The sequence below is a fragment of the Mytilus edulis genome, chromosome 1 (genome assembly GCF_963676685.1).
Source record: "Mytilus edulis chromosome 1, xbMytEdul2.2, whole genome shotgun sequence".
In the NCBI taxonomy this organism is placed as follows: Eukaryota; Metazoa; Mollusca; class Bivalvia; order Mytilida; family Mytilidae; genus Mytilus; species Mytilus edulis.
This window is the reverse complement of record NC_092344.1, coordinates 2488936-2506629: the sequence shown is the minus strand read 5'-3', so window position 1 is coordinate 2506629 and position 17694 is coordinate 2488936. Positions and strand designations below refer to the sequence as shown.

Here is a 17694-nt window from a genome sequence, read left to right as displayed (position 1 = left end):
ACTGAATGGTCTGATTGTAAGGTGTTTCTCAGATACTATCAGCAATAGGCTAACTACTCTTACTGAATGGTCTGATTGTAAGGTGTACAGATACTATCAGCAATAGGCTAACTACTCTTACTGAATGGTCTGATTGTAAGGTGTTTCTCAGATACTATCAGCAATAGGCTAACTACTCTTACTGAATGGTCTGATTGTAAGGTGTACAGATACTATCAGCAATAGGCTAACTACTCTTACTGAATGGTCTGATTGTAAGGTGTTTCTCAGATACTATCAGCAATAGGCTAACTACTCTTACTGAATGGTCTGATTGTAAGGTGTACAGATACTATCAGCAATAGGCTAACTACTCTTACTGAATGGTCTGATTGTAAGGTGTACAGATACTATCAGCAATAGGCTAACTACTCTTACTGAATGGTCTGATTGTAAGGTGTTTCGCAGATACTATCAGCAACAGGCTAACTACTCTTACTGAATGGTCTGATTGTAAGGTGTACAGATACTATCAGCAATAGGCTAACTACTCTTACTGAATGGTCTGATTGTAAGGTGTTTCTCAGATACTATCAGCAATAGGCTAACTACTCTTACTGAATGGTCTGATTGTTAGGTGTTTCTCAGATACTATCAGCAACAGGCTAACTACTCTTACTGAATGGTCTGATTGTAAGGTGTACAGATACTATCAGCAATAGGCTAACTACTCTTACTGAATGGTCTGATTGTAAGGTGTTTCTCAGATACTATCAGCAATAGGCTAACTACTCTTACTGAATGGTCTGATTGTAAGGTGTACAGATACTATCAGCAATAGGCTAACTACTCTTACTGAATGGTCTGATTGTAAGGTGTACAGATACTATCAGCAATAGGCTAACTACTCTTACTGAATGGTCTGATTGTAAGGTGTTTCTCAGATACTATCAGCAATAGGCTAACTACTCTTACTGAATGGTCTGATTGTAAGGTGTACAGATACTATCAGCAATAGGCTAACTACTCTTACTGAATGGTCTGATTGTAAGGTGTACAGATACTATCAGCAATAGGCTAACTACTCTTACTGAATGGTCTGATTGTAAGGTGTTTCTCAGATACTATCAGCAATAGGCTAACTACTCTTACTGAATGGTCTGATTGTAAGGTGTTTCTCAGATACTATCAGCAATAGGCTAACTACTCTTACTGAATGGTCTGATTGTAAGGTGTACAGATACTATCAGCAATAGGCTAACTACTCTTACTGAATGGTCTGATTGTAAGGTGTTTCTCAGATACTATCAGCAATAGGCTAACTACTCTTACTGAATGGTCTGATTGTAAGGTGTTACTCAGATACTATCAGCAATAGGCTAACTACTCTTACTGAATGGTCTGATTGTAAGGTGTACAGATACTATCAGCAATAGGCTAACTACTCTTACTGAATGGTCTGATTGTAAGGTGTTTCTCAGATACTATCAGCAATAGGCTAACTACTCTTACTGAATGGTCTGATTGTAAGGTGTTTCTCAGATACTATCAGCAATAGGCTAACTACTCTTACTGAATGGTCTGATTGTAAGGTGTACAGATACTATCAGCAATAGGCTAACTACTCTTACTGAATGGTCTGATTGTAAGGTGTTTCTCAGATACTATCAGCAATAGGCTAACTACTCTTACTGAATGGTCTGATTGTAAGGTGTACAGATACTATCAGCAATAGGCTAACTACTCTTACTGAATGGTCTGATTGTAAGGTGTACAGATACTATCAGCAATAGGCTAACTACTCTTACTGAATGGTCTGATTGTAAGGTGTTTCTCAGATACTATCAGCTATAGGCTAACTACTCTTACTGAATGGTCTGATTGTAAGGTGTTTGTCAGATACTATCAGCAATAGGTTAACTACTCTTACTGAATGGTCTGATTGTAAGGTGTTTCTCAGATACTATCAGCAATAGGCTAACTACTCTTACTGAATGGTCTGATTGTAAGGTGTTTCTCAGATACTATCAGCAATAGGCTAACTACTCTTACTGAATGGTCTGATTGTATGGTGTTTCTCAAATACTATCAGCTATAGGCTAACTACTCTTACTGAATGGTCTGATTGTAAGGTGTTTCTCAGATACTATCAGCAATAGGCTAACTACTCTTACTGAATGGTCTGATTGTAAGGTGTTTCTCAGATACTATCAGCAATAGGCTAACTACTCTTACTGAATGGTCTGATTGTAAGGTGTTTCTCAGATACTATCAGCAATAGGCTAACTACTCTTACTGAATGGTCTGATTGTAAGGTGTTTCTCAGATACTATCAGCAATAGGCTAACTACTCTTACTGAATGGTCTGATTGTAAGGTGTACAGATACTATCAGCAACAGGCTAACTACTCTTACTGAATGGTCTGATTGTATGGTGTTTCTCAGATACTATCAGCTATAGGCTAACTACTCTTACTGAATGGTCTGATTGTAAGGTGTTTCTCAGATACTATCAGCAATAGGCTAACTACTCTTACTGAATGGTCTGATTGTAAGGTGTTTGTCAGATACTATCAGCAATAGGTTAACTACTCTTACTGAATGGTCTGATTGTAAGGTGTTTCTCAGATACTATCAGCAATAGGCTAACTACTCTTACTGAATGGTCTGATTGTAAGGTGTTTCTCAGATACTATCAGCAATAGGCTAACTACTCTTACTGAATGGTCTGATTGTAAGGTGTTTCTCAGATACTATCAGCTATAGGCTAACTACTCTTACTGAATGGTCTGATTGTAAGGTGTTTGTCAGATACTATCAGCAATAGGTTAACTACTCTTACTGAATGGTCTGATTGTAAGGTGTTTCTCAGATACTATCAGCAATAGGCTAACTACTCTTACTGAATGGTCTGATTGTAAGGTGTTTCTCAGATACTATCAGCAATAGGCTAACTACTCTTACTGAATGGTCTGATTGTAAGGTGTTTCTCAGATACTATCAGCTATAGGCTAACTACTCTTACTGAATGGTCTGATTGTAAGGTGTTTGTCAGATACTATCAGCAATAGGTTAACTACTCTTACTGAATGGTCTGATTGTAAGGTGTTTCTCAGATACTATCAGCAATAGGCTAACTACTCTTACTGAATGGTCTGATTGTAAGGTGTACAGATACTATCAGCAATAGGCTAACTACTCTTACTGAATGGTCTGATTGTAAGGTGTTTCTCAGATACTATCAGCTATAGGCTAACTACTCTTACTGAATGGTCTGATTGTATGGTGTTTCTCAGATACTATCAGCAATAGGCTAACTACTCTTACTGAATGGTCTGATTGTAAGGTGTTTCTCAGATACTATCAGCAATAGGCTAACTACTCTTACTGAATGGTCTGATTGTAAGGTGTTTCTCAGATACTATCAGCAATAGGCTAACTACTCTTACTGAATGGTCTGATTGTAAGGTGTTTCTCAGATACTATCAGCAATAGGCTAACTACTCTTACTAAATGGTCTGATTGTAAGGTGTTTCTCAGATACTATCAGCAATAGGCTAACTACTCTTACTGAATGGTCTGATTGTAAGGTGTACAGATACTATCAGCAATAGGCTAACTACTCTTACTGAATGGTCTGATTGTAAGGTGTACAGATACTATCAGCAATAGGCTAACTACTCTTACTGAATGGTCTGATTGTAAGGTGTACAGATACTATCAGCAATAGGCTAACTACTCTTACTGAATGGTCTGATTGTAAGGTGTACAGATACTATCAGCAATAGGCTAACTACTCTTACTGAATGGTCTGATTGTAAGGTGTACAGATACTATCAGCAATAGGCTAACTACTCTTACTGAATGGTCTGATTGTAAGGTGTACAGATACTATCAGCAATAGGCTAACTACTCTTACTGAATGGTCTGATTGTAAGGTGTACAGATACTATCAGCAATAGGCTAACTACTCTTACTGAATGGTCTGATTGTAAGGTGTTTCTCAGATACTATCAGCAATAGGCTAACTACTCTTACTGAATGGTCTGATTGTAAGGTGTACAGATACTATCAGCAATAGGCTAACTACTCTTACTGAATGGTCTGATTGTAAGGTGTACAGATACTATCAGCAATAGGCTAACTACTCTTACTGAATGGTCTGATTGTAAGGTGTTTCTCAGATACTATCAGCAATAGGCTAACTACTCTTACTGAATGGTCTGATTGTAAGGTGTACAGATACTATCAGCTATAGGCTAACTACTCTTACTGAATGGTCTGATTGTAAGGTGTTTCTCAGATACTATCAGCAATAGGCTAACTACTCTTACTGAATGGTCTGATTGTAAGGTGTTTCTCAGATACTATCAGCTATAGGCTAACTACTCTTACTGAATGGTCTGATTGTAAGGTGTACAGATACTATCAGCTATAGGCTAACTACTCTTACTGAATGGTCTGATTGTAAGGTGTACAGATACTATCAGCAATAGGTTAACTACTCTTACTGAATGGTCTGATTGTAAGGTGTTTCTCAGATACTATCAGCAATAGGCTAACTACTCTTACTGAATGGTCTGATTGTAAGGTGTACAGATACTATCAGCAATAGGCTAACTACTCTTACTGAATGGTCTGATTGTAAGGTGTTTCTCAGATACTATCAGCAATAGGCTAACTACTCTTACTGAATGGTCTGATTGTAAGGTGTACAGATACTATCAGCAATAGGCTAACTACTCTTACTGAATGGTCTGATTGTAAGGTGTTTCTCAGATACTATCAGCAATAGGCTAACTACTCTTACTGAATGGTCTGATTGTAAGGTGTACAGATACTATCAGCAATAGGTTAACTACTCTTACTGAATGGTCTGATTGTAAGGTGTACAGATACTATCAGCAATAGGCTAACTACTCTTACTGAATGGTCTGATTGTAAGGTGTACAGATACTATCAGCAATAGGCTAACTACTCTTACTGAATGGTCTGATTGTAAGGTGTTTCTCAGATACTATCAGCAATAGACTAACTACTCTTACTGAATGGTCTGATTGTAAGGTGTTTCTCAGATACTATCAGCAATAGGCTAACTACTCTTACTGAATGGTCTGATTGTAAGGTGTTTCTCAGATACTATCAGCAATAGACTAACTACTCTTACTGAATGGTCTGATTGTATGGTGTTTCTCAGATACTATCAGCAATAGGTTAACTACTCTTACTGAATGGTCTGATTGTAAGGTGTACAGATACTATCAGCAATAGGCTAACTACTCTTACTGAATGGTCTGATTGTAAGGTGTACAGATACTATCAGCAATAGGCTAACTACTCTTACTGAATGGTCTGATTGTAAGGTGTACAGATACTATCAGCAATAGGCTAACTACTCTTACTGAATGGTCTGATTGTAAGGTGTTTCTCAGATACTATCAGCAATAGGCTAACTACTCTTACTGAATGGTCTGATTGTAAGGTGTACAGATACTATCAGCAATAGGCTAACTACTCTTACTGAATGGTCTGATTGTAAGGTGTACAGATACTATCAGCAATAGGCTAACTACTCTTACTGAATGGTCTGATTGTAAGGTGTTTCTCAGATACTATCAGCAATAGGTTAACTACTCTTACTGAATGGTCTGATTGTAAGGTGTTTCTCAGATACTATCAGCTACAGGCTAACTACTCTTACTGAATGGTCTGATTGTAAGGTGTTTCTCAGATACTATCAGCAATAGGCTAACTACTCTTACTGAATGGTCTGATTGTAAGGTGTACAGATACTATCAGCAATAGGCTAACTACTCTTACTGAATGGTCTGATTGTAAGGTGTACAGATACTATCAGCAATAGGCTAACTACTCTTACTGAATGGTCTGATTGTAAGGTGTACAGATACTATCAGCAATAGGCTAACTACTCTTACTGAATGGTCTGATTGTAAGGTGTACAGATACTATCAGCAATAGGCTAACTACTCTTACTGAATGGTCTGATTGTAAGGTGTACAGATACTATCAGCAATAGGCTAACTACTCTTACTGAATGGTCTGATTGTAAGGTGTACAGATACTATCAGCTATAGGCTAACTACTCTTACTGAATGGTCTGATTGTAAGGTGTACAGATACTATCAGCAATAGGCTAACTACTCTTACTGAATGGTCTGATTGTAAGGTGTTTCTCAGATACTATCAGCAACAGGCTAACTACTCTTACTGAATGGTCTGATTGTAAGGTGTTTCTCAGATACTATCAGCAATAGGCTAACTACTCTTACTGAATGGTCTGATTGTAAGGTGTACAGATACTATCAGCAATAGGCTAACTACTCTTACTGAATGGTCTGATTGTAAGGTGTTTCTCAGATACTATCAGCAATAGGCTAACTACTCTTACTGAATGGTCTGATTGTAAGGTGTTTCTCAGATACTATCAGCAATAGGTTAACTACTCTTGATGAATGGTCTGATTGTAAGGTGTTTCTCAGATACTATCAGCAATAGGCTAACTACTCTTGATGAATGGTCTGATTGTAAGGTGTTTCTCAGATACTATCAGCAATAGGCTAACTACTCTTACTGAATGGTCTGATTGTAAGGTGTACAGATACTATCAGCAATAGGCTAACTACTCTTACTGAATGGTCTGATTGTAAGGTGTTTCTCAGATACTATCAGCAATAGGCTAACTACTCTTACTGAATGGTCTGATTGTAAGGTGTACAGATACTATCAGCAATAGGCTAACTACTCTTACTGAATGGTCTGATTGTAAGGTGTTTCTCAGATACTATCAGCTATAGGCTAACTACTCTTACTGAATGGTCTGATTGTAAGGTGTACAGATACTATCAGCAATAGGCTAACTACTCTTACTGAATGGTCTGATTGTAAGGTGTTTCTCAGATACTATCAGCTATAGGCTAACTACTCTTACTGAATGGTCTGATTGTAAGGTGTTTCTCAGATACTATCAGCAATAGGCTAACTACTCTTACTGAATGGTCTGATTGTAAGGTGTTTCTCAGATACTATCAGCAATAGGCTAACTACTCTTACTGAATGGTCTGATTGTAAGGTGTACAGATACTATCAGCAATAGGCTAACTACTCTTACTGAATGGTCTGATTGTAAGGTGTTTCTCAGATACTATCAGCAATAGGCTAACTACTAAATGGTCTGATTGTAAGGTGTACAAGTCTAGGCCAGACTTCATTTACATCTATAGTAGAACATTAATAAATTTATGTGATACTTGTAGCAAACCTTCATATTACAGGCATATTCCATTGTATGCACTCTTGTTTGTCCATAACTCTGCACCTAATCATCACACCAAAACAAATTCAAACATGGTCTGTAACTTGCCATGAAGAAACAACATAACAAATATTAAATCAATATCTCCAAGCAGGAAGAAACAGTGTGGAAAACTGATTTGCCTGACTGACTGATGGACAGATAGATAGACAGAGTGCAAACCTAAATTCCCATTCAACTTGGTTGGCAGGGGACTAATTAGGAGATGTAGTATGATTGCTAATGACACAATTATCCACCAAAGTTCAAATGAAGTGGATGTAAGCAATGATAGGCACTGTTTGGCCTTCAACAATGAGAAAAACCCATGCTGTTATAATTATAATAATAAATTCTTTATTTAAAGAGGGTAACTCAATTAGAACTAGTGTATAGTTGGCTATTGAAGGCCCCAGCATGACTAGTTAGCTAAGAGTGAGAATAATATGCTTTATTAAGGCAACTGGCATTTTTCCAGTGTACTGTTATCAGCTCAATAAGCACTTTCAAAATTCTAAGCAAATCAAGTGTAGTACATTCACATTTACATCATGAATATGCATATGGTACTCGTTGCTTGACATTAAACTGTTATCAATCCCTCATGCAATTTGATGGATTTTCAGTTCAAACAAGGAATTATTTGAATCTGGAATAATTTTGAATTCTGGAAAATTGATAAGAAATATATGATGAAAACATGGTTAGCCATGCATCTTTACCATGGCATAGGACATAGGGTTGTCAACTGAAACCAAAGTTTTTGACCTTGACCTTTGACCTAGTAAGTTATATATACCTTATAACACACCCTCTGGTGATGGTTAATATACATGTCAAAAAAATAAACTTTGAAACCTTTCTCTAGATATAGTGGACACAATTGTTACGGAAGGACAGACTGATCACTATAGGCGAAGCTGCCATTCAGCAGATTCCTAACTATTCACCGGAATATTTGTCTCATTGGCAATCAAACCACATCTTACTTTTATATATCAAATACATAAGACTCAGAAGATATCAAAGGAGTATTCAAACCGATGACAAACTAACATAGCCATGGCAAAAAACAAAACTTAAAGGCTAGTGAGAGCTACTGCCATCAATGGTATCTTTCCAAAGTCCACTTGGCTGCTTTTATAAATAATGAATAATGTGGTGGAAGTAGAGACAATATTGTCACAGGTCCAGGCAATATACACAATATCTTTATAACATTTATTGTAAAGTAAAGTCTTAAACAATATACAATGTTCTAAATTCTAAGAAATTCAACCTATTTTGTCTACACATTTTATTTTATTAAATGCACTATTTAACATTCACTGTAAATACAATCAACAGAATGTTTAAGTGGAGCTTGAATATTGACTTTTTTTTCATTTTACAGTAAAATGTTTGCAGTTGAATGCGTTTTTTTAGTGATGAAAATTCTATCTATGAATATATCAGCACTATAATATTTTTGTGACTTGTTCTGATAAAAAATACTTAGCGATAAGAAATCAAAGTTTAAAATAACGATATCTTCATTTTAATGTAATAGTTTAAGCCTTACAACAAGAAATATTTAATGTTTACATTCACATGTCCCTGAAGTTCATTTTTTCATTCAGATTTCCCACCCATGAAAAAGGGGGTACACAATTGATGTTTACATTCATTACAGTTATATAAATTTCAAGGAATGCTGAAATGATAGCTAGGAAACAACATAAATATTTATCAATGTTTGACACTAAAATCCTCAGCAAGTCTTTACATAGTTATAAAATCAAGTAAATGTGGTATAGTTGCCAATGAAACAACTATCCAACAGAGACCTAATTATGTAGATTAAAGGGATCTATAAGTCACTGTGCATTCTTCAACAATGAGTAAAACCCATCTAATTTAATCAACTATAAATGGCTGTAACATGAGGAAATATGAAAGGATTCAAAGAAAAAATAATAAAGGACTGATTTATGATTAAACAAATTAACAGATGTGGCATACAGTAACCAATGACAACCACTGAATTACAGCCTCATCCCTTGTTTGTTTATAAAGGATAAAACCGTAAATGTACCCTCATTAAAATTGACTTTCTCTATCTGTTTCTAAATGAAAATAATTTTCCTAGTACAATTTTTCTTACTTTAATTTGTCCAATAATCTGGAGATCTGGAGAATACTTTGAATATAACATTATCATACCAATATATCATTAATTCTTGTACCGTAGTTTTATGTTTATTTATATTACCCCTATTATATAAGTAGTTTCCTGGCAAGTGATATTTTTTGGATTGATGCTGCTGCTGACCGCTAATTAAATCAAAATTGGTCAGGTGGAATTTGGAAAATTAATGCTTTAATCATGAAAATAGGTGTTTCGTCGTGACAGTTTAAATGTTTAACTGCTTTTTTTTTCAAAAGCTCCTATCATCTTATCAAAAACCATAATATGCAAAAAAAGTGCATCATTCTAAATTCAATTTGCTAAAAAAATGAATTTGACCATCATACATGTTATGAGAATATATTCCTCAATCAAGTATAAAATTCATTTCATAATATTCTAAGACATGCAATACAACATTCATATCAAGACAAAAATATTAACAACATGTAAAACTATGTAAAAAAGGGTAATCACATGACATAAAGTAGATCAAGGTTCAATGACAAAATATTGTTTCTGGAAATACAGACTGTTTATATGATGAGATCTTCATCTCCTGTATGTTGGCAAAATATGAAGACGTTATTCCAGTGATTCAAAAATGTTGATGACATACAATAAAGTTGTTGGCTTTTGATAAACAAATAACATGTTTTATGCAGATTAACATTCTTACACAATGTACATGTATTTTATTATTACTACTACATCTAATTGGATACAATATTTCTCCTTCGAGGAATATAAATCTGGGTAATTATTCTATTTGTTACATTACTTTCCAGGGGAAAAAATCTGTGAAAAATTAAGACTACAGGAAATTTACATATCAATTACATATGGTACATAGTAATATATGAAGATGACTGTCTTGCGAAACAATTTTTGTCTTCATATTATTCAATACTAGGGCATACAAGATAGTGGCAATAGAAAGTACCCTGTTTATAATACATTACGTTTTTATATTTAATTACTATCTTTGGTAAAGTACTAGAAATATATTGTAAGTGTTAGAAAACATGACTGACAGTTTCAACATTTCTGTCTGTTTGTACTGATCTGCTATTAATCACCTCACAAATAACATGAACATAAGGAGCCTGATACAATATTTCAGGAAGCTCTCGTATAAGTTCCTGAGAAAAATATGACCGAAATTTCATGGGACAAATGGACCGACACTGGTAAAACAAATTACCCCTCCTTTGGAGCTGGGTAAAATTACAGCTGCATTTGATTATATATTCATAATATTACACAAACTTACACAACATTTTTAGACAAAATCTGTTTATCATTAATCATAGTTTAATGACCTTCAGCAAAGTAATATTAAAAGAGGGAGGTTGCACACATGTAAAGCTGTCTTAATGAGCCCACTAAGTTTTGTGTCTGCATCAAGGATAATGAACTATGGGCTTTTCTCATTGTTAAAGGCTGTACAGTGACATATAGCTGTTTATTTTTGTGTCATTTGGTCTCTAGTTAAGAGTTGTCTCATTTGCAATCATAGCACATCTTCTCTTTTCAATAAACTGATCAATAAAACTCCACTTTAAGTCTATAAGTGAAGGTAACTTCGGTCAATCCTTATAAGATAACTATGGAAAGATATGAGATTTGAATGATTTCCTTTCATACAAAAGATTTGTTAGTGCTTTGATTCAATGATACTGCTAACATATGCATAGCTTATCCTTTATACAGTATTGAGTAAATTGCTTATCTATATCTTTTCTTCATTCACTATAAAAAAAAACCAATAATACAGTGAAAAACTGAAAAATTAAGCCATACTAAAATAATTTGTTGTTTTAAAATCTATTTGCATTAAAAAATATTAAGTATTTTCTTAGAAAACAAATTCTGTAGCAAAAAAACAAAATGTATTATAAAAATAGATTTCATTTTTCTATCTTTCTAAAAAAAATAATCAATTACATTAAAAAAATATTGCTGAGGTTCCAAAAAATTGATGTATAACAAAAAGAGATTTTTATTATTTAAAAGACTTTTTTTTCAAATTTTTCAGAAAATCTGAAGAACAAAAAAATTTAATTTGGTACGGTATAAACCCATATTATGCATGTTTAACAAGCATTAAAATATTTAACAGTTGAGTCATTTTAATGTGTATGTTGTGTATACAAATTGATCGTATTTATATACATCAAAAACAAGCATCATGCTCATACAATAAAACTTACAGTAGTTGTATAAAACATTGCAGTAAAAATATATTTTCACTTCATTCCCAATCAAATACTTTAGGAAGGAATATCTTGTTTCCATTTTCTTGAACAAGTTTTTATATAATTTCACAAGTTCCTTTGCCCTTGTCATTGTTAACTATAACTTCAGTTTATTGTTATATGAAACTTACAAAAATCGACAATTAACATAAAATTTCTATCCTAGAATTGCTATCGAACAATTTTATTCAAAATAAAATAGCAGAAGAATTAAAACATTATCTTTGGTAGGTACTGTATTAGTCTACAGTTCTTCTTGCAAGAAATGAGTTGTCCACCTTTTTTACATTTTTTCTTCATATTTTGATTGCAGAGTTCCAAGAATATGATAGAAAACCCCATTGGCTGTGTAATGGTAAATAGACAATGATTAATGATCTGACACTGTGCAAATTGAGATCTAAAAAACATTTACATAAAATATCAAAAATGTCTAAAACATAAAGATCAACACATAAAATAGTATTCAAGTAGTTTTGTCCTGGGTTTGTTGTTGTTGCTGTTGTTGTTGTTGACCCACATTAGCACTATTAGGTGGTGGCATCATGCCACCTTGATGTCCATACGGGGATGGCATACCCATTGCCATGTAGGGATTAGGCATCCCTCCCATCATATAAGGTGCTGGCATTGGGAAGGAATAGGGGCTGAAGGGAAATCCCATCATCCCACTGGATCCCATCTGGGACATACTTTGTATAGGAGACATGTAATCACTCTGTGTTGTGTTGGTAACAGCTCCATTGTTAGTTGAGGTCGGCTGTGATTGATGGGAATTCTGAGGGAATAATACTGGATATGGCGTGTACATAGGATTGTATCCCATCTGCGGTGAACCTTGGTTAAATCCAGGCATTGGATTAAACATATGAGGCATAGGATTATTGTGTTGTGGATAATTGTTTCTTGTGTTAGGAGCGATCCGTGGGTAGCGTGACATGAACGAGTTGTCACTACCCTCCTCCTGATATTTGTCAGTGTCTTCTCGTAGGTCTATATGACCCATGTTTGATGATATAGATGCTGATGAGTCGACTCTACTCATGGATTGATTAGTGTCCTGTCGTGATGGCTGATAGGGAGTAATCTCTGACATGTCAAACAATGATTCCAGGAAACCTTGTTGACGATCACTTGGTCGGTTATCAAACTCAAAGATTTGACTGTTACTATTGCTATTGTCTGACTGATCAAATGTCCCCATGTCTGAGCCAAACTGACTGTCATTATTGTCAAAGTGAACCTGTCCTTCATCAGCAGAACTCATCTGACTACTGGAACTATTCTGTCTCTCTATACCTACCACACTATTCAAAATGTTTTCAGTAGTTGATTCTGTTTGGCTTTCCAGTCCTGGTTGACTGTTTGATTGAGGCAGGCTCTTAACAACCAAGTGTTTAGACCCTGGTAAACTGTCCATACTCATTTGACTATTTGACCTGGCTAGCATTTCAATACCGTCTTTGGGATCTAATCCAGCAATATTTGGCTCACTGCCAGATTTAGACAAAGTGTCTTTTTCATTGTCTAATGACAGCAAACTGCCAATAGCACTTACACTAGCAGATCTAGGATCCATATCCATTTCTGTAGGAATATTTACAGACGGGTCAATTTCTGGCCCAGAGCTTTTCATTATGTTCAGATTCATCATACTACTTGGTCCACTTTTGTTCAATTCAGATTTTATTTCAGAATTCAAATTCATTTTTATTTTCACTTCAGCTTTATTTTTTGATTGATTTGGTTTTATAGCTCTAGGTTGTCGTGAAGTTGGTTTCCTGTTGATAACAGCCGAACCAGTCTTGGGGTATACTATAATTGGCTGTGCTGTTCCAACCTTTGGTGCCACTGTAAAAGTATAAATATAATCCAATTAATACAATGTATTAATGTTTTGTCTATAAATCTTATTTAGTAAGTGCTGTATCAAATGGGTTTGACTGTTGAATTGCATGTATCATTCTCACATAATATCAGGAATAGCATTTAAATGTGTCATTGGTATGTTTTGTAATGTATGAAATAAAAGTATTTTTGTTGATGTTGAAGTTGTGACTATTCTTTTTAATTTGTGTAGTGATACTGAGCAGTTAAATGGTAGAAGTTTACAACTATAAATGACTGTACTGACTTTTTTGTTGGTAAGACATTAAATCAAAGCACAAAAGGGCTAGAAAAAAGTATTTGCCATATATTTAAAGAACATTTTAAAATCTTGATGGTTTTGTTAAACTGTTACCATATGTAATACCGGGCATCGTAATACTTATATCCTAATACAACAAAGAACCACATGAAAATATACACAACTTGCTTCAGATCTGTTAACACAGTATACAACACTCCTATTAAATTAACAAAGTATTTTGATATTTTGATATTAAAACAGGCCCCTATTATTCTTTTAAAACAGCAATTTATAATGAGTTAAAAAATAACTGTATTTGTACGCTTTAAACTGGTTATAAGACAGATCGAGATTAGCTGACAGAGTGGGCTGAATTTCATTTTATTAAATGATATGAGCAAATAAGCCCTAATACGGATAAATCAGCATGTGCAATACTAAAAACGTTCCACTGTCGATATAAATCAAGATTTAATATTGCTCTTCGAACAGGGCCAATACGGAAAAAAACAGGGCCAATACAGAAAAAAGCGGGAAAAAAGCCGTATTAGCCCTAGGGCTAATACAGGACGTTCACTTCCGGTTTTCAATTTTCTTACGCCATTACTTAACTCTGGAAGTATCGTTATGCATAAAAACATTGGTATAATATTTTTTAAATTAAAGTCATAAAATAAACAGGTTAAATGATGTGCAATGTTTTGTAATGTCTTAAAGTTTTGAAACGGAAAAAACAGGGCCAATACAGAAAAAAGCGGGAAAAAAGCTGTATTGGCCCATGGGCTAATACGGGACGTTCACTTCCGGTTTTTAATTCTCTTATAATCATTTAATAAAAGTGTTATGAACTGGCTGTTTCTGTATTGGCACTGGTATAGATTCTCGGTCAGCTGTATTGGCCCTCGACCCTACGGGTCTCGAGGCCAATACAGCAAACCTTGAATCTATACCAGTGCCAATACAGAAACAGCCAGTTAATAACACTATAGTATTACTGTGTTTTCGAAAATGAACTTTTTCCCGGATCAAAATTTCTAAGTAAGATGGTTAGCTATTAAACTTCGATTTAAATACTGCATTTCCATTTAAATTTTGCATTTGAGCAATGCTTAGTCAATTAACTAAATGTTCAATACAAAAATCAGGCAAATACATTTATAATTTTACTTGATCTTGCAAGAACTGTAGAATGAAAAACATGTGCACTCTTAATATTTTAAAGATAAACAAAATGGCCATACATGATGATAGTAAAAACAAATGCTTTTTAAAAACAAACTATACCTGTGGCTGTTGAGTTTTTGATAGTAACCGTAGTAACAGATGATGTTGATTCAGTAGATATACCACTAAGTAGTGGAGTCTTAGCTCTGACAGCAAATATCTTTCCTTCCTTTGTCCTTATATAAACTCCTTTTGGTGTCTTGATAACAAACACTTGCTGTCCTGCTGGTATCTTGTTTACCAGAGTACCACCACTGGCTGATACACCTGATTGGGTGTTGGTGGTCGTCCCTGGCAACGTAATGTCTGTTGTAGTTACTATTTTGTGGACAGTAACACCCGGTTTTGTTTGAGGTATAATAGAGACTCCATCTTTAGGTTTCATAGGAACAGGTGTCGTCATCATTGGTTTTACACTAGCTACTGGACGATTGAAAGGTGTTGGCTGATTCCTGGCAAATAGTGACAAAAACAGGTCAAAATCTAAGAAACTAAAATAAACTCACTCTCATACCCAATGTCCACAATATATAATGAAAGGCTGACCGTGTGTTCTTTTATTTATCTTGTATAAAAAAATATCCCCAATTTGGCTTTGCTGTAAGTTAATGTGTGCATGTTTTAAGTCAGAATCTTGTCAGTGGTTGTAACAAAAAACTGAAAATTTTTATATTTTTTTTAAGGTTGTGGCAATTGTCCATTTTCAATTAAGAATAGGAATACAAATAAATTTTACTCTATTGTTTCAAGGTTTGTGTTCACAATAGAGTTTTATGTAATAATTGTATCAGTGTACCAATCCTTTGCTTGAAATCAGGTGCATTTTCTAATTCAGAGTTTTCTTTCATTGATGTTCAAGGTAAAAACCAGAAAGAAAGGACAAACTGTATACAATACAATGATAATTGACGAATTAAAATATTTTACCAAGGTGGGTGATGTGTGGGTCTAGGAACTCCTCCTGCCTTAGGATAGAATGCAGCATAGGACGGTCTGGAGTAAGTCAAATTCAGCTTCTTCTCCATTACATAACTCTGTTTAGCCAGCCTCTTCTCCTTCTTACTTAATCTCAGCTCTTTCTTGTCTATCAGCAGTGATTCATGGGTGAATGGTTTCTGAAAGAGAAAAACTTGTCTATCAGCAGTGATTCATGGGTGAATGGTTTCTTAAAGAGAAAAACTTGTCTATCAGCAGTGATTCATGGGTGAATGGTTTCTGAAAGAGAAAAACCTGTCTATCGGCAGTGATTCATGGGTGAATGGTTTCTGAAAGAGAAAAACTTGTCTATCAGCAGTGACTCATGGGTGAATGGTTTCTGAAAGAGAAAAACTTGTCTATCAGCAGTGACTCATGGGTGAATGGTTTCTGAAAGAGAAAAACTTGTCTTTCAGCAGTGATTCATGGGTGAATGGTTTCTGAAAGAGAAAAACTTGTCTATCAGCAGTGACTCATGGGTGAATGGTTTCTGAAAGAAAACCCACAAAATTAATATTCTGTAGCCAAATGTCTCCCTCAGCTATATTCTGTGGAATAGCCACAATGTGTGAGTATGCTTCAATAATGAAAAGGATAGTCAATGTTAAATAACTTCAGTGAAATGCAAAAAAGAGAATATAGCAAGACTACTGTACATATATTTGACATACAATCCTACTGAGCCTGAAACAGTTGATAGGAATTTCATTCAAAGGTGGCATTGTGTTTCAAGAGTATAAGTCATGGTCAAAGTTACATGACTACCACAAAAACTGTCTAATCAAATCTTAACTGTAAGAATGCTACTATAGGTGTAATACCACCAAATCATTGTACATCAGATCCGGTTGTATACGAAAATAGGTTGAAAAAAATATTTCCTTGAATTTGACAGTTGTAGGTAATTAATCCTACATTTAATTGCAGTAAAACATTTCTGTTTCATAAGCATATGTCTTCGGTATTTCAAATCACTATTATTTTTTTATTTGGGGTTTCTATAGAATATTTTGTAAACTTGAGGTTACATGGTTCCTAAACCTTGTACACAGGTTAGATAAGGGGAGAAATTTGATTGGTTAACTTCCAGTGGTGGTTATTTTCTTGTATGCAATTAAATGTAATGTGAAATTTTTTCTATAGTACTGGACAGGACAAAACTTTACTCGTACCAAGTATTTCTTTATTTGAAACAAAGATAGCGTCTGCATATTTTTTTAAAAAGTGCAAATTTAACAAAATCAAATAGGGTTAAATCAATGGTGATATTACACCTATAGCCTGATGCATTGAAATTTTTACACTTTTTTTTAATCTACCCCATCTCACACTTTTCTTCAAAAAAACTATCAGTTAATGATATACAGATTTTGAAGCTTACCATTATCTATTTCCTTTTCATCAAACTAACTAAAATTCAGGAATTGATTTCTAACTTTCAAAATTTGAATTATAGGATTTACATGTATTATAATTCACATCGTAATCACCAAGAAAGCATCATTAGATATTTAATTCTCATTGTTGTTTCCCCAAATAATTTTACCTTAGTTAACCAATGACCTTGTCTTCTGAGGACATTATTTAATGCTTCGTCTCCATAGTTACAGTCAGAAAAATCCAAAGGATCTGTCTCTACATCCTGAAA

The 17694-nt window shown here is 34.6% G+C and overlaps 1 protein-coding gene across 1 annotated transcript in view; it reads right to left on the bottom strand.

The window, feature by feature from the left end:
* Positions 1-8497: 8497 nt before the first annotated feature.
* Positions 8498-17694, bottom strand: part of LOC139521654 (helicase ARIP4-like) — a 29108-nt gene continuing 19911 nt past the window's right edge. Inside the window, exons 17-20 of the mRNA XM_071315148.1 lie at positions 17593-17688; positions 15999-16186; positions 15132-15523; positions 8498-13567 (exon numbers count right to left, since the gene is read on the bottom strand). Of these exons, the coding sequence (XP_071171249.1) occupies positions 12183-13567; positions 15132-15523; positions 15999-16186; positions 17593-17688 (2061 nt within the window). The 3' untranslated portion in view covers positions 8498-12182. The remainder of the gene's footprint in view (positions 13568-15131; positions 15524-15998; positions 16187-17592; positions 17689-17694) is intronic.